This window comes from Ips typographus, linkage group LG11, assembly GCF_016097725.1.
Source record: "Ips typographus isolate SLU linkage group LG11, UJ_Ityp_2.0, whole genome shotgun sequence".
NCBI classification, from domain to species: Eukaryota; Metazoa; Arthropoda; class Insecta; order Coleoptera; family Curculionidae; genus Ips; species Ips typographus.
Window position 1 is genome coordinate 3,910,924 of NC_138432.1, and position 18,632 is coordinate 3,929,555.

An 18,632-nucleotide genomic window follows, 5' to 3' on the forward strand; every position below is an offset into this window, starting at 1 on the left:
AGTTCATTACTTCTTAAGAAATGCACTATTAGATGAAAATGCCAAGGTAGCTTCAAGGATTCCTTTGCTAAGGAATCTTTAAGAGTTCCTTGAAGGAATGATTAATAATATATCGGTAGAATGTGAGTTAAATGAGTTTTGCCATTGGACAGGGTCACATTCAGATTTAAAAAAAAAAAGATTTTTTTTGTAGAAAAGTAACTATTAATTTTCAAGCTAATCAAGGACAATTTTTAAATTAAAATTTGCTAACAATTGTCTTGGCTTTGCTAGGAAAACGAAACTGTTTAACCTAATACCACAATCAATCCCCAACATTCCTCCAAGACCGTATTAAGTCGCCTTAAAAGCTATTTCTGGAAAATCCCAAAACTAAATTTAACTCTCCCCATTGGCTATTTCTCGTTTCAGTAAACCGTCCAGCCACGTTCCCAACTGACTTAAGCGGGACAGTCGCAGTGGAAAACACGCAGCTATTGTCGGAAAAGTTCGAGACAGTCCAGGAAATTGCGAACGTAGCTGAGTGTTTTGAGTGGTGGGGGAGCTACCTGTGGGGGACTTGGAGGAAAACTGGGCGACCCACAGTCAGCACAGGGCCCCCTGAGAAGCTGCTCATATTTTTCCATCGCAAAACAGGTATGTCAAAAAAAAATGGTATTACGTAATTACCGGTGGTGGTTTTTAGTGGTGTTCTAGTGAGTTGAGTGTCTGGTAGGTATTGGAATACCAAAAATTGAATTTTTGCACTATTTACGTCATTTTGACAGATTGTATGACAATTTCTGTTAATTGGTGTGAATGCAATGTGCAGGTGGTTTTTTTTAGTCAGTTTTTTTTTTAAGTTTACGAGATACTAAAAATCAGTAAGTTAAGACGTAAATTCAGAATTCGGTAACGTAATACCGCGCGTAAAAATTTGGGAGTAACCAAATTAGGTGGTCATGTGCATTTTTGGCTGCGTTCCAGGATCTATTTTTGGGCAGTCTCGTTTTCGGATTATCGGCTGTGCCCATTTCAAATTTCGCTATAAATATACTGAATGGTGCAGCCAACGCGGACGTAAATAAATAATTGGCCAAGAAAATTAATTACGTTGCCGTGTTGTAATGTATAACCAGTGTTGCCAGGTCTAGAAAAAAATTGGAAAATTTGAAACTTTTAAATTTTTTTAAAACCCTTTCAACACGTTCACAAACCCCCTCACCCCCCCCTTCCGAAGGAAGGTCAGGGGGGGTGTGAGGGGGTTTGTGTGTATACAGAGGTAGACAAAGAAATTAAATTAAAAAGAAGATAAACTTAAAGAAAAAAATTTAAAGATAAACTTAAACTATCAAAGAAAGAAACTATCAAATACTATTCCATATCCATACAGTCAGTGTAAATCATATTGTTAAGTATTTTATAGTTTAATGAGTTACTTTTTGGCAGTTGTGACGTGTAACTGTCTAATGTAGATATATTTCGATCTGTCACAATGATGGTAACTGTCAAATACAACTCCATGAAGCTGTCAAACTACAAAACCTGCTTAAAAGCACTGTTATAGTTAACTAAGTGTCCAATATTAATAGAAATTTGAAAATTTCAAATTAAACTTGATGAGTGTTATGTTTTAAAAATATTTTCATCTTTTTGTCACTTTCGGTTTAACCGGAAGTTGATTGAAAAAATCAGAAGGTATCACCCTAGAAATTTCTTGACAATTCTAGTTTTTAATTTTTCAAGGTCAAACGGTGCGTAGTACCAAAAAAGTGTATAGAAGGTAAAAGTTGCATGCCATCAAATAGCATTTGTGGTAGAAATTTCAGATCTCTAACCTGAAACGTTCCTGAGATATTGAGCAAAAACTGTAAAAAACGAGAGTCAATTTTGACGCCCTCTAGCGTCTAAACGGGGCAACTTAGCCGTGCACACTCAACGTCACGTGATAGCCCCATTCATTAGTTTTCTTTCGCTATACAGTGGTTTAATACAGGGTGTTTCAAATAAGCGAGTTATGGATGATTTTCTGGAAAAATGCACCAAAATTTCGCTCAAATTGGGAATTTCTCTTTCGAGGGGCATGGTCAAAGTACGGCTGCTAGAGCAAAAACAATTGAATATCGATACAAACATTTTACATCAAGAAGGCCTAGAATTTGACGTAGATTTGACATTTGAAAAATTATAAGATTGGTTTGTTCTTGACACCCTGTATACTGATGGATTATCTAAATTAAACAAGTAAACTACTTAAACGAATTTCATCCAAAATTACATTTGCTTTTTAAGTAGATTTACATCCACAGCCACAGAATTTTTTTTTTTTTTTTTTTTGTGATAATTTTTGCTAATTTTCTTAATAATTCAAGCAAATTTCGGGTAGAACGACAGAAAAAACTATCGAAAAAATTAAAAATAATTTTAAAAAATAAAATAATTTTTTTGGTAAAACTCACTATCACCACCATTTTGAACCACTTGGTATACACTAACCAAAAACTCAACTTTTCGTATCGTTTTCAGAACAGCAAACCCCTTTTTCAAAATGGCGGACGATGAGGTTAGGTAAGTAGGTCACAATTTTACTAATTATCACAAACATTTGACAGATTTTACTAAATTTTTTATTTTTTTTTTTTTTCATGTATCTTCTTCAATCTACAGTATAAAGCAGCAGTGTAGCATGCCTCTTAACTTAAAAAGGTAAATATTCCATCTGCATGCTTGTTTTACTATTGTCTACTCGATTATGGACGAAAAGTGGACTGAATAGTATTTTATTTGGGCTTTTTTTTTAGTCTAAAATAGTATAATGCTGTATATATTATTGCTTCGTTGTAGTTTGTTGTTACTTGCAACTATACAGGAATAGTATGGTCCTGTATTTTAATTGAAAATACTATTATAGTACGAGTAATGGCTTCAGTAAGTTTATATAATTTAATGTGTGATTTAGTCTAATTGCATGATATTTTTTGTGTGATTTAAATCAACTCTTTACTTACACTTTTCAACTAGTTTTAGTAAGTAAATCATAATTTTCTGTAATTTTTCTGATACACTCTTGGAAATAACACTAATTTCACTCTTACTAGTTCAATACAATTTCAAAATTCAGATAATAAATAGCATAAATAATAACAAATTGTATTTAAATTTAAAAAAACACGAATTCAAAGTTCTTATTATCTCTTAAATCTATACACAAACACTTTTGAGAGGAAACTTTACACAAATATTACACTTTTTACTAATATTAACACACTTCAAGAATAACCTGAATAATTTAACAAATCTGGTTTTGTTAACTTACAAAAGTACTATTCATACAGGGTGATTCACATTGGCATATTTTGTGCTGATATTTGATTAATGACTCACCCTGTATATTATACAATCAATAAGTGGCAGCAAATTCTAACACAACGTTTTTTTTCTTTTTTTTCCAGAAAAAGAAGTTGGAAGAGGCACGTAACTATCCAATAAACCTACCAGCATCCATTTTTCTCCCTTTTTTTTTCAATTTTCAAGATTCAAAATTCCTTAACCTAACCCAACTTAACCCAATCCCGCATAGGTACCGTTTTAAGGTTAGTATAGCTAATTAAACCAACCTTTTTCCCAACTATTTAGGAAAAGAAGAGGAAACAGGCTGAAATCGAGAGGAAGAGGGCCGAAGTTCGTGCCCGTATGGAGGCAGCCTCCAAAGAGAAGAAGGCTAAGAAAGGTTTCATGACCCCCGAAAGAAAGAAGAAACTTAGAGTAAGTTTTACATGAATTTTCCATCTGGAAAACTAGTTTTTTGATGACGAAAAAGTACCGTTTTCTGAGCTGAAAGTACGTTATGCCACTTTTACAATGAAGCGGCAAGGATGTACTTTCCGCTCTTAACATCAGTGTTGCCAGATCTGGAGAAAATTATCTACATTTGGGAAATTTGAGAGTTGTGACGTGTATCTAGATTATTTCAATCATATTCCAAACCCGAATAGTGTCAAATACCACTCCATGAAGCTATAAAACTTTAAAACTTGTTTAAAAGCAATACAATCAGTGTAAATAATATTTTTATGAATTTATAGTTTCATGACTTGTTTTTTGGCAGTTGTAACGTGTAACTGTCTATTGTAGACATATTTTGATCATTTTGACACATTTTTGATGATATTTTTACTTTCCTTAAAGTGTCAAATTGAAGTTAGATAGCTTTTGATGTCCTTAAATTGTCAAAAATGCAGCGTCATACCTTCAGACAGTCAAAACAGCTACTTGAAGCTTTTTTACCGTCTTTGAGGTGTCAAACTGAAACCAGATGGATTTTGATGTCTTTGAGTAGTCAAGAATGCTGCCTGAAGCATTCCTAATAATTTTAGACAGTCAAAACAGCTACTTGAAGCCTTTTTACTGTCTTTAAAGTGTCAAATTGAAGTTGAAAAGCTTTTGGTTTACTTAAATTGTTAAAAATGCTGCTTGAAACCTTTGTGATAATGTTAGATACTCAAAACAGCTACTTGAAGCCTTTTTACTGTCTTTAAAGTGTCAAATTGAAGTCGGAAAGCTTTTGATCTCCTTAATTGTCAAAAATGCTGCTTGATACCTTCGTGATAATGTTAGACAGTCAAAACAGCTATTTGAAGCCTTTTTACTGTCTTTAAAGTGTCAAATTAAAGCCAAAAGGTTTTTGATGTCTTTGAGTAGTCAAAAATGCTGTCTGAAGCATTCCTGATAATTTTAGACAGGAAAAACAGCGACTTGAAGCATTTTTATTGTTTTAAAGCGTCAAATTGAAGCTTGATGTCTTTGAGTAGTCAAAAATGCTACCTAAAGCTTTCCTAGTAATTTTAGACAGTCTAAAAATGTTTTAAAAATGCAACGACCAGCAAATCCACATTACGTGGCGTAATAACAGGACTCTTGCAAAGTATAAGAAAGCAAAACTTCTGGGGAATTTTCTTGAAATCTGGCAACGCTTTTGGGGAAATTACGTATCATTTAAGGGGTTGGCTACACTGCGCTGTGCTGAAAATTGGTTGTTTTCTAGTTACTGTTGAGAAAGAAAGCCGCTGAAGAGTTGAAGAAAGAGCAGGAAAGGAAAGCTGCTGAAAGAAGGCGCATCATTGAAGAACGATGCGGCAAACCTAAACTCATCGACGACGCTAATGAAGGTAGGTTTCTTCTTTTTTTTTGTGCAAACTTTCTACTCTCTACACACCTCAAAATTTTAGTATTGTGCTTGCCTCCTCACTGAACTGTGTATTTTTAAAGTTTTACACTAAAAAAAAGTTTTTAAATTTTTTTTAGTTTTACAATAAAATTTTTTTTTTAGTTTTGCCATAAAAAGGACAAAAAAGTAGTCTTTGACAAAAACTTGACCATTGTGTTGCCTAGACAACCCTTGTAGTATAAACTTACTCTAATTGCCTTTACAGCACTATTTTTCGAAATTTCTGTCATATGATTTTGGTATAATCTGTAAACATATATACCAATAAATATTCAATTTTAATGTATTTTCCAACACACACGCATTTGCTAGTTTTAAAGTATTCTTGGATGATTTGAAAACCTCTGAGAATTGTAAAATTCCAGGCCAGTTTCAAAAAATTGTTGAAAAATTTGAAAATTTTTTTAGAGGGGTCTCTTGTAATTTTTGGGATGTTTTTAGAGGTTTTTAACATTTTTTGAGTATTTTTGGATGATTTAGAGTGCTTTACACCCCTCTGACAACTGAAAAATTCTAAATTAAGGCTTATGGCAATTTCAAAGAATTATTGAAAAGTTTCTAACATTCCCAAATTGATTTTAGAGTCATTTGAAAATTTTGGAGCCTTCTTGGATGATTTAGAGTGCTTTACAGATGTCTGACAATTGAAAAATTCATATGGCAATTTCAAAAAAATATTGGAAAGTTCATTTTTGGTATGTTCTTAGAGGTTTCTAACATTTTCAGAGTATTTTAGGATGATTTAGAGTGCTTTACACCCCTCTGACATTTGAAAAATTCCAAATTAAGGCTTATGGCAATTTCAAAAAATTATTGAAAAGTTTGAAACAACTTATAGAGTTCTCTTGTAATTTTTTGGATGTTCTTAGAGGTTTCTAACATTTTCAGATAGATTTTAGAGTCATTTAAAAATTTTAGAGTATTCTTGGATGATTTAGAGTGCTTTACACCCCTCTGACATTTGAAAAATTCCAAATTAACGCTTGTGGCAATTTCAAAAAATTATTGGAAAGTTTGAAACAACTTATAGAGTTCTCTTGTCATTTTTTGGATGTTCTTAGAGGTTTTTAGCATTCCCAAATTGATTTTAGAGTCATTTGAAAATTTTAGAGTATTCTTGGATGATTTAGAGTGCTTTACACTTCTCTGACAATTGAGAAATTTCAAATTAAGGCTTATGGCAATTTCAAAAAATTATTGAAAAGTTTGAAACCACTTGTAGAGTTCTCTTGTCATTTTTTGGATGTTCTTAGAGGTTTCTAGCATTCCCAAACTGATTTTAGAGTCATTTGAAAATTTTAGAGCTTTCTTGGATGATTTAGAGTGTTTTACAGTCCAATGACATTGAAAAATTCCAAATTAAGGCTTATGGCAATTTCAAAAAATTATTGAAAAGTTTGAAACCACTTGTAGAGCTCCCTTGTCATTTTTGGGGTGTTTTTAAACGTTTTTGATATTCCCAGATAGATTATAGATTCAGTTGACAATTTTAAAGCATTTCTGGATGATTTAAAGTGCTTTACAGTCAAAAGTTTAGGAACTTTTTTAAAAGGTTTTTAAAATTGAAATTCTGGGTAAATCATTGGTGAAAGTGATCTGGCAACACAATGGCAAGGACTTAACATTTACTTTCTACACCCTCTAAGATATTTTTAGTCACTTTTTTGTCATACAGTTTATTGTGTACTACAGTGAACGTTTTGACTATTCTGCGCATCCTCAAGACTTAAAAAATAAGTTATTTCATTCTTCTAAGATTATTATTTAAATGTGATAATCAACGGGATGATTAGCGTTTCTTTGGCCATTTTATTGTATCAGGCAATTCTAATCAAAAACTGTCAGTTAATGACAGAACAGTTCAGTGTTGTTGAGGTTAAGTATTAAGAGTTACACACTTGATCTATTATTAAACTGTTATTTTTACGATATACAGAACAAATAAAGAGTACGGTCAAGCATTATTACGATAGAATAAACAAACTGGAAGATGCCAAATTCGATTTGGAATACCTCGTTAGAAAGAAAGACTATGAGGTTAGAAGGAACGAGAGATAACCGAATTGCACGTTTACTATCGCTATTTTCTCCACTATGCTCAGACTAACGACTCGTTTTGACACTTGACAGTTGCTTTATGAAGGACTGTCCAGTGTTAAAATGGTTGAAAAACGACAGATAAAAGAAACGGCTGAAACTGTATAATATTTTTTTGAAATTTGGCATTCCACCAAAAAGATTTTTTTAACAGTCTTGGTGGACCTGTCTTTGCTTTTTGACTTTTTTTTTTGAAAATGCACGTTTTTTTATACAGTTAATGGCGGTTTAATGCACTACTTTACTACATCTTTCTACCTAACACTTTACCATGTTCTTCCAACACCAAAACGTATGAATTACCTCTTTCTAGGTCAGGTAAAACAGGTCATCGATCAATACTATAGACGTCTGATTGAACTAGAAAATTCGAAATATGATCTAGAAAAAGAAGTAGAAATGAGAAACTTTCAGGTGAAGCATAAAAGCGCCCTCTTATTGTAATTAAAAACAATTTTTTTGCTTACTCATACACAGTTCTATCGGGTTTACTCACTTTTTTTTTGTTTTTAACACACCACCCCATTTTTCTAAGAAAAGTCGGTGAACATTTTTTAGGTACCGTAAAGCAGGTTGTCGAGCAATACTATAGACGTCTCATTGATCTAGAAAATAGGAAATATACGATCTTGAAATAGAAGTAGAACTCAGAGATTTTCAGGTAGATTGGCAACAGCGCATTCATGGTACACACAGTAGCAAAAAAAAGCTAATCAGTAGAATGCTTCTTGCACTGTATATTATCATACACGGTGGATCAAATCATTGTTGATGCGTGGGATTTTTAGAGAAATTGTGCAACACTGCATTTTAAAAACTAGCACAAAATAAGTCACATACAGTGTTGCAAATTTAGGTTAAGTTGCATTTTAGTTTTCTGGGTTTAACGCCCTCTAGTGTCGTAACTCTAGCAGCTACACTTTTGCGTTACTACAGTTTCTGAAAGCTTAAAGTTCGGACATTTAATTGGTTCAGGTGTCATTTTGACGTACCTGTCAAAATAACCGAGTTGTGTATCTGTTTTTTTTAAGCATATTTCAATTTGTCATAAATTTGAAAATCATCAAAATCTTTCCCATGAAGCTATAAAATTATAAAACTTTCTTAAAACTTGTACAATTAGTAAAAATTTATATATATAATGTCCTTTAGAGCTCTATAAGAAGGATTTTTGACAGATGATTCATGAAGCTGTGGTCTTTGGCGCTAGTTTCATATGTCAAAATGCTTCAAACTGTCAAATACCACTCCATCAAGCTATAAAACTACAAAACTTGCTTAAACGCAGTGTTATAGTTAATACTGTTGTACATCATATTAAATGTTTGTTTATAGGTTCATGAGTAGAAAATGAACAATCGTGACGTGTATCTGTGTTCTTTGAAGCTAGTTCTATATGTCAAAATGCTGCAAACTGTCAAATACTCGATTTGTGGGATAATTTCTGAAAATTTCAGTTTTTTGCAACAAAACAAAGTGGTTTACGTCAAAACTGTATATTCGATATATGACTGATGAGTTTTAGCCACCCTGTAACATTAAGCTTGATCTCTCTTTCCGTTTTTGAGATCAACCTGTGATCCTGACTTGTGATGATGTAAAATACAGTGTTGCACAATTTCTCACTAAGGTATCACTCTAAAAACTCTTACACATGCATTTCCAAAGTTGGCCCACCCTGTACTGTTCAAAAAGTGTACATTTTGTACAGAGTTGCCAAATTGCCTAATTAACTTTCCAATTGAGCGTCGATCGTACATTTTACATACAAGGTGTTTTCTTTTAGCGGAGCTTCAAACAATTTGCCAAAGCTACTACCAAAGAATTTGTAAACTAGAAGGGGATAAATATGATTTAGAAGTTATAGAGCGAATAAAAGCTGCAGAGGTATTTCAGTTGATATTCTATAATATTCTACCTGATATCAGCTGGATTTTTTTTTGTTACTACAATAATAGGCAGCCATATTCCTAGAATGCGTTTATTTAGAGTTCCGATCAGAAACAATTTGTTTGGTCAATTTAGTTTAATTAATACATTTTTAGTGAAACAAACAATGTTGTTTCTGACTGAGAAGTAGATTGGACCCGCTCTGTATATATTTGCAAAAGCTATGAGTAAATAAAAATTCTCTTAATTTGACCTGGAGAATCGGCACCTGTAGATTTTTTTGGTAATTTAGTCGTTATCCCCGCAAATTGTCCTTTTTACTATATCACTTTTAAATATTTTTCTTATTTTTTTTTATATTCAACTTATTTACAGCTACATGCATACCAAAGTACACAAAAACAACAAAAGCAGGACTGAATAATTTCGTCTTTAAAAAGTTAAAAAAGTAAATAAAAAAAATACAAAACCTCCCTGAAACAAAAACTAGTTTGACAAAGTTTAACTCATAGAAACATTAAATTATTGTTTATTAATAATAAATTACGTTAAACAGGTTTGCAAGACAGTTCAAATAAAATTTATAATATCAATTCTGAAATTATAAAATATTGAATTTTCTTAAAAATAAAAAAATGAAAAATAATATATGAAATTTGGAATATTTTGGTTTTAAACTCCTCAAAGGTAAAACTTTTGTAATTTTGAATTTTTCAGGTCACGTGACCGTTTCAAAATGTCAAATCGTTAAACACTCTGCCTTGATAAAGCTTATTAAAAATTAATTTTTAATGTCGCGTGTCTGTACTACATTTTTCAGTTAGAGGTTTCAATAATTTTTTTATAGTCACGTGACTCTTTTAAAATGTCACGTGACTGTCGTGAAGTTTTAAAATATTGAATTTTCTGACTGTTGAAAGCAAAATAAATTAAAAATTAAAAATAATATATGAAATTTGAAATATTTTGGTTTGAAAATTCTCAACGGTAAAACTTTTGGAATCTTAAAGTTTTCAGCTCACGTGACTATTATTCTCAAGTTCCAATTACAATTTTTAATGTCACGTGACTGTTTCAAAATGTCAAAATTTTGAACCGTGTGACTGTATTACAATTTTGCATTTAAAATTTGAATGATTTGGAGATTAAAATATTCAATTGTAAGCTTTCGCAATTTTGAATATTTATAGTCACGTGACTGTTTCAAAATGTCACAATTTTGAACTTTACACGACTTTCTAAAGTTTGAATTTGAATTTTTCTGACCACGTGACCGTATTACAATGTCCAGCTATAATTTAGGGCTCCAAACCTGGAAAGGTTAAATTTAAAATTATAGCACAATTGACAAGATTGAATTAAAACTTTTTAAATTACGTGACTGTGTCAAAATTATAAATTTTCTGACTTTCTAAAGCTTAGAAATGATTTAGTTAATATCACGTGACCTGCAGTTAAAATTTAATTTGAAGTTTAAAAGATTCAATATTCAAGGAAACCTTCGCAATTTTGAATGTTTATAGTCAGGTGACACGTAGATTTTATGACTTTCTAAATGCTTAAAATTGAATGTATTGTCACGTGACGGTACTACAATTTTTCACAAAAATTTTGAATATTTTTTGGCTGGAAAGCATCAAAGAGGCAAATTTTCATTGTGGGACATTCTCTAACCTGAATTTATAATATTTAAGGTCACGTGACTCTGCAAAAAACTAATTTTTTTGACAAGCAAAAGTAAAATTTTTAAATGTTAATACATATTAATGTAACGTAACTTTTAAAACGTCAAAATTTTCAAATGTCTCTCTCAAAATTTGATTTCTCAAAAAATATTTTGTTGTCATGTGACTTTCAGTTTTTCAACAAAATTTTCGAATATTTTTAGTTCTCAAGACCATCAAAGGACTAAATTTCAATGTAAGGACAAGAATTAATTTTAAGGTCACCTGATTCTGTTAAAATTCAATTTTTTGTTGTATTTCTTGTCGTATACACGAACTTAATTTTTTTAGCGTCACGTGACCGTATTACAAGTCCCAACTACTCACTCAAAGATGATTAAATTGTCACGTGACTAAACTAAAGTTTTTTCGTACTCTTTTTGCATCTACAATCATATTTATGTCATATTATTCAGTACTGATTTTGTCTGCACACATGTATGTTTTTTATGGTTAGATGACTGGGTTTTAAAGTACATTTGACATATACGATTGACACTTAGAGAAAAACAGTCTATTTTTGATTATAGTGGCCAAAAATAGGTTGCGTTTCTCTACAGCTTGCTATACAAAAAAAAAACACAAAAATCGGGGATAAACTGCCTTACAAGATACCTCTAATACTTACTGGTGGTTCCGTTATTTCAAATTTCAGCTACCCTAAAACGAATAATAAAGGAGTACTATGACCGTATGTACATTTGCGAGGAACAGAAATGGGATTTGGAACGCGAAGTTAGGAAGAGAGACTACGAGGTACCGTCAAAACGAGTCGGTTTTAGGGTCCAAAACTATAAAATTCAAAAAAATTGGTAGCGCACACATTTTGCATGATTTTCCAAAATTTTTACTCAAGTCCAGACCGAAATTAGTATCGCATTTTAACACCGCATCCACATATTACAGGGTAGTCCAATTGCTATTTTTAAATCGTACAAACTCATTTTGCTCCTTAGTGTTTAAAAACTTTTTGCCTGTAAAAAGCTAGAAGTTTGGCAACGTCGTAAAATACCTAGTTTCAAAATATCAGTGAATTTGATTCCATGAATCTTTTCCCGGTTTACTGAAAAATGTACGTTTTGACAACGTCGCACTATTTTCTTGCGCTAATATGCCAAATTGTATAGTAGCGGCACTGAGGAATTGTGAAACTTCCAGAGTGAGCTAAGTTAGTAGTAGTTTGAAATTTCAGCACTCTGTAACTCGGTTATTTTTGGGAGTTCAGAGAGGTTGAACCACTCAAATTAACCGTCTTGAGCTGCTGTTTCCAGTGGTGTAATGTAAAAAATTATATCTGAAAAATTGCGTACAGGGTAATCAAAAACAGCCAATAACCATAATTTTTAAGCACACCCTGTATACTGGAAGCAGAAACGGTCCTGAAAACTTACTGTGCTGAACTAAGGAGGTGATTAGGAACATTTTTGACCTCTTTCAAATTTTTCGTAACTTTTACCGTTTCTGAGTTATTTAGCAAAAACTAGTTTGAAGCAACAAATTTTCAAATCAGTTGAAACTGTAGTTTGAAATTTGAACATCCTGTAACTCGATTATTTTTGGGAGTTCAGGGAGGTTGAACCATTCAAATTAACTGTCTTGAGATCCTCTTTCCAGTAGTGCAAATCAAAACATTCTAACTTAAAAATTGCATACAGGGTGACTCAAATAAATTTTCAATTTTTTTCCTCACCTTATACCACTAAATTAGTTTTTGGTGCACACCACGGTGAGGAGAGAAAAAACAGGATTTTTTGAGTGGTTTTACGCAGTAGTAACTATTAAAAATGGCTGAGATATTCACTGTTAAAGTTTTGAGGTTATTGCAACTTCTGATGAAACTCAAAATGTATTTTCCTCCATATCTCCCAAACTGGTGGAAATACGTCAGAAAGTGTGAAAACAAAAACGACTCAAAATCCCTCAAAAAAAGCGAATCTGCACTTTGAACGGTAAAATTTCCACTGAAATTGCATACAGGGTGACTCAACTACTATTTTCAACTTTGACGCCCTCTGGCGGGCAAACTGTATAAGCCATGATCGCATATTTTTGGAAACCTTAGAGTCTTGGCTACTTTTTGTCTTCAGTGCCCTTTACGCGTAGATTGGCAAATAAAGGAGTTATTAAGAATCAAAGCTAAAATTGCAATTTGGTTTATAGCTCAAAACAGGCCCACAGGTAGTTTGCGCAACCGCGAAAACTCTTAAACTGAGTGCGACGTTGCCAAAATGTGCGGTGTATTTGGAAGGTATTGGCAAAGCTTAATTGAGTACTAGTAGTGCAATGTTGCCAAACTTTTAGTTATTCCAGGCAAACAAAAAAATGTTTTACACTGGGAAGGGCCATAATGAGTAAGTGTGCAATGCATTTAAAATAACGGACTAAATTCAAATTGTAACTTTTACGGTTTTGGAAATGATAATTGGACCGCCCTGTATAGACAAACTCACACTAACAGACAAGAAAATGCTTCATGGGGGTGACCTAAACACGATTTTCGGGTAAATAATTGGTGGTTCCGTTGTTGTCCATTTCAGAGAACCTAAAGCGGGTCATTAAAGGGTACTATGACCGTATTTACCTTATTGAAGAGCAGAAATGGGATTTGGAACTCGATGTTCGCAAGAGAGACTACGAGGTATCAGGCAGAAGCCGCTCAAAGTGTTGTAAAATTAGAGATATACCGGGTGGACCAAGATGAATTGCCGCGATCCATTTTCGCATAAACCCAGTCCAAAAAATGTGACAGCAATACCAAAAGTTAATGTCGATAGTATAGTTTAAATGGAACACCCCGTAGATTGCTCCTTTGGATACTACGTCAAATTATATGTGTGTTTTTGAAATGTGTCAAATTTGACAACTGTGCCAGAAATTTTCAAAAATGTCCTTCGATTCTTTTTACAAATAACTGCTTTACATAATTCAGATGAATTAGTGTGTAATATTTTGCAAAACTGCTGGGAAATATGAGCTCAAAATTTTGACAGTTTTCATGTATTAAAGCGATGATTTGAAATTTGACAGCTCAACTATGACAGAAAGTGTCAAAAATGCCGTTTCATTTCTTTCACATATAATTATTTTACATAATTACATTCAGATGAATTATAGTGTCAGGAGTTTTTCAAATATTAGACACATTATATAGTTTCAAAACTCTCAACCCTCATCGATTCAATAAACATCATTCTTTTTCTTAAAAATACCAAAAATCATCATCTGTATGTTTAAAAATTATTTATATTACTAAAAATTGTAACCCGGTAAAGACATTAAAAGTTAATTAATAGAAAATACATTCCAAATCACTTTATAATATTTGAAAAGAAGTCTGTTTACTGACATTCAGAGTGGCGCAAAAATATGACAAAATTCTGTAGTATTGTAGTAAGTAATAAATACATTTTTAAGGGATCATAGAGAAAGACTGTCAACTGTCAAATTGCAATTTCAAAACATTATGTCACAGTAAAGTGTCAGCTGTCAAAACGTTGAGCTCATATTTCTTAGGAGTTTTTCAAATATTAAAGAAATATGATGGTTTATGGTATTTTTTAAGTTATATTAGAGCGATGAGGGTCAAAACTTTCTAATGGCAGTTTTGCGGTTAATGGCAAATATTTTCCTTAAACGTACTTGTAGACCAAAAATGCTTATTGGCAATCTTGCAGCGAATAAAATTTCCTACTAGTAGCATTTTTTACATTTTCTATAGCTTTACAAACAACAAAAATAAAGGCAGTTAAAGTTGCAGAAGAATGATGTTTATTAAAGCGATGAGGGTTGAGAGTTTCGAAACTATATAATTTTAGTTTTGTGATTCTTGGCCAATATCTTCTTTATACACTTTTTTAGGCCAAAAATGCTTATATTCACTCCTGTAGAGGATGAAATTTTCTTCAGATGGCATTTTTTACATTTTTTGTAGCATAACAAACAACGGAGATACAGGCAGTTAAATTTGAAAATTTTAGTTTTGTGGTTTTTGGCCAATATTTTGTTTTTAAATGTTTCTCTAGACCAAAATTTTTTGTATTATTCCACATTAGGAAATAAAAACGGTAAAAAAATTACAATTTTTGACGTATTTACGTTGTGTTCTTTCTGCTGGTATAAATTGAACAAAAATACAGAGTTTATGGTTTTGGTATGCTGTCAAATTTTGGAAAACTGTCGCTTTTCACGCTTTTCCCATAAATGGATGGAGGTAGTTCATGGTGGTACCACTCTATAGGGGACTTTCGGAAAATTGGTAACTGTCCACCAAGAACCACGTAGCTCTGCTCTAGATCATGCTCATCTTCACGTTTCATTATCGCAAAAAAACTGTCTGGATCTCGCGAACTGCAGCAGTTACCAATTTTTGTAGATTTTATGAGACGTGGCCCCTAAAAACGAAAAAGCTGAGTGATCAAAATTTTTGTTTGCGCTTTTGTCGATCATCTACGTTCTCATAAACCCCTGCGAATCAGCAAAATTCGCTAAAGTCTGTCAAAGATAATGTTACAGTGACTGAACTATTTAACTCATTATGGTAGTTTCTAGCCAAACGTCAACCACGTCACTGCAATCTTAGTTTTAACAGACTGTAGGTCTCCAATTGTAAATAATAAACGACTTACGTGCAAAAAACCCACATGAAGCGTCTGAGTAAAGTAGAATAATTGACATCCTGTAGAATTAGACGGAACTAATTTAAGGATGTCGTAGATTGTTAACAATTAAAATCGGAAAGTTTCTCAATTATTGCACTAATTGTTTTAACAATGCTTTTTTTTTAATATTCATCCACCCTGTATTAAAAAGCCTGTATTCAATTTGAACTAATTTATTCAGGTGATTGTAAACGTTTCGACACTACAACCAAGTCTTCATCAGGGATTTTAATTGCTATTATAGTATGACAGTTAAAAAAAGTTGTAAGACTTTAATCACCCACTTTTTTTTAACAGCAACACCTTATATATTATTTGATTCCAAAAATACACAGTGTGTTTACATTATTTGCATTTAAACCTGCAAAAAAATAACTCTATAGCTTTTTTGTTGTTGTTGCTAAAATACAGGGTGTTTCACTCATAAAATCGTTTTAAATTTTAATGAAGTTTAGTTAAGTTTTTCCTTTACAAAAGGTTTATTACCTCGCTCTATTCATAATACTTTCTCTATCATTTAATTTGTCAACACTCTGTATTTTTGATTTTGAAATTAATCCCTTAAAATTTGGTATCAAAAACCTGTTCTACCCCGTATAAAAATATCAACATATTTTGTAAATTATTTACTAATGTATACCAAATATACAGGGTGTTTTTTTGTCAAAATTTTTCATTTATTCATTTGTTGGGGATTTAGGAACTTTTCTATTTTAAATTTAGTTTTTTTGGTCCTAATTTAGTTTCAGTTTTTTGCAACGTTGCCAAATTAACCACTTTTCAAATTTTTTACTAAATTTGTGCAACGATGCCAAATTGATTATTTTCCTAACTTAGTTTTAATTTTTTGCAACGTTGCCAAATTGACCATTTTCATATTTCACTACTCAATTTTTAGAGAGTAGCTACTAAATTGACGATTTTTCAGAATTACCACTAAATTTCTGCAACGTTGCCACATTGAGCGTTGTTCAAAATCAATTTCAATTTTTGCAACATTGCCAAATCGACATTTTCCTAATTTAGTTTAAATTTTTTGCAACGTTGTCAAATTGACCATTTTCCTAATTTAGTTTAACTTTTCTTGTAATGTTGCCAAATTGATCATTTTCCTAATTTAGTTTCAGTTTTTTGTAACGTTGCCAAATTATTCATTTTCCTAAATTGCGGCTAAATTTTTACAACGTTGCCAAATTGAACTTTTTATAATTTACGACAAGATTTCAGCTACGTGGCTAAATTGACAATTTTCCTAATTTAGCTTCAATATTTTGCAACGTTGTCAAATTGACCGTTTTTCTAATTTGCTTCTGAATTTCTGCAACGTTGCCAAATTTACCATTTTTTAAATTTTTAATTAAATTTCTGCTACGTTGCCACATTGAGCATTGTTCAAATTTAGTTTAAATTTTTTGTTTTACGGCAAATTATGTTAATTTTTGAAAAACACTATACAGGGGAATAAAAAATATCAATCATTTATTAAATTGATTTTTATTAAATGATATATTTAATTATCCACTGCATATTATGTACTATACAATGAGGACAAATAAGTTGACATTGAAATTGTAATTGAATATTTATACAGGGTGACTCGAAATTAACTTGAAAAATTACGTTTTTTATGAAGTTGATAGTTCTCAAATTGATTGGCTCATTTAAAATTGGACCACCCAGTAATTATCGTTTGAAACGGCTAGAATTTAAAAAAAACTTGAAAATTTTCGAAAAATTTTGAAAAATGATTTAAACTCTTCAAAAATGTCATTTTGGTATAAAAAAAAGTGAAGCATGGTACAAATCAATAAAATACAATTTTCTAAAAATGTGTACAAAAAAGTTGCGTAAAAATGTTAAAAATGTTAAAATTTAATTAACTTAAATCAATTTTTAAACAGTTTACACATTTTTAATCCTCCTGTATTTTTGAAGACAAATAGTGTCAAAGAATTAATTTAAAAAAAAAAATTACAAAATAGTGTTTATGAATATTTGTTCCAACGTTTTGCTTCATAAAAACCATCATCAACTTTTGTTTTCTCTTTATACGAATCTCTGATGAAGACTTAATTATACTGCCAAAACGTCACAATATTTACAACCACCTAGTCTATAATAACCAAGCTTTGGTGATCTAACCTCAAAAAAAAAGCAGAAAAAATACAAGTTTTTTTGTATATACGGCATGGCCCTTCATTGCTTCGTGTATTCCGGCCTGTCCTAAATATTTCACCCATTTACGTTCCAAATCTCTGTCATTTCTATAAAATGGTGTACAAAAAAACAAAAAATAACGGAACCTTCAGTGCTTGAAGTGCCATGCTTTTTTCAGGTCCCGTTTTGAAAAATGGCGATGCTTCTGGGTGATTTTATGACATTTTTTCCTTTTTTTTTAAAGGCCAAGCTAACCGCATTGTTAAAGCAAGCTAACGCAAGTATTGAAGATTTTTTACCTGTATATACCACTTTTTTGAATTTTATAATATTTTTGGATTTTGTCCGTGTTTACACCGAGTTTTTAGGACAACCTGTGTAACTGTGTACATAATTTTTGTTATTGTTAGTACTCTAGTTTTAGTGTACCCATAGACCAGTGTTAGTTTTGTACTACATTGTAATTGAACAGTTTTCTACGATTTTTTACCTAGATTTTGTTAGTTTCACCCCACTTTTCTTCGTACTAACCCTTTTCACTGCACTGTGCTTCCTAATTGATGTTGATCATGCACTAACCTATGTTTTGTGTTTAGTTTAAATACAACAGTCCACTGGCTTTTATATGAAAAAAAAACACAATTATTTATCACCAAAAACTAGTAAAAGCCAGTTGACCTTCATATACAGAGTGAACCAAGTTTTTTGTGTCAAACTTTAAAGGAAAATCTACGTCTTGAAGCCTTTTCTAAGTTCAAAGTTGAAGAAGAATAATGATGTTTATTGGATCGATAAGAGTTAAGAGTTTTCAAACTTTGTAATTGCATTTTTGTGGCAAATTTTTGCCTTAAACGCACTTGTAAACCAAAAATGCTTTAGTGCCATCTTGTAGAAGATAAA

At 31.8% G+C, this 18,632-nt stretch overlaps 1 protein-coding gene and 1 long non-coding RNA gene across 6 annotated transcripts in view; both read left to right on the forward strand.

Annotated features, from left to right (window-relative positions):
- Positions 1 to 515: 515 nt before the first annotated feature.
- wupA (troponin wings up A) overlaps positions 516 to 18,632 on the forward strand; it is a 31,778-nt gene continuing 13,661 nt past the window's right edge. For 2 of the 5 annotated variants that reach the window (XR_014179633.1, XM_081989130.1), the window contains exons 1-5: positions 516 to 636; positions 2,506 to 2,542; positions 3,616 to 3,744; positions 5,024 to 5,147; positions 7,143 to 7,243. Coding sequence is in view for 4 of the 5 variants with exons in the window: in XM_081989130.1 (XP_081845256.1) it covers positions 2,528 to 2,542; positions 3,616 to 3,744; positions 5,024 to 5,147; positions 7,143 to 7,243 (369 nt within the window). In the remaining variant the exon portion in view is untranslated. Of the gene's footprint in view, positions 637 to 2,505; positions 2,543 to 3,431; positions 3,450 to 3,615; positions 3,745 to 5,023; positions 5,148 to 7,142; positions 7,244 to 9,089; positions 9,191 to 11,572; positions 11,674 to 18,632 lie in introns of all 5 variants that reach the window. The other 3 variants (XM_081989132.1, XM_081989131.1, XM_081989129.1) reach the window with 3 other exon arrangements.
- Positions 11,680 to 13,498, forward strand: LOC145735287 (uncharacterized). The gene is made up of 2 exons (XR_014179634.1): positions 11,680 to 12,043; positions 12,076 to 13,498. It is a non-coding gene; the product is annotated as an uncharacterized LOC145735287 (long non-coding RNA).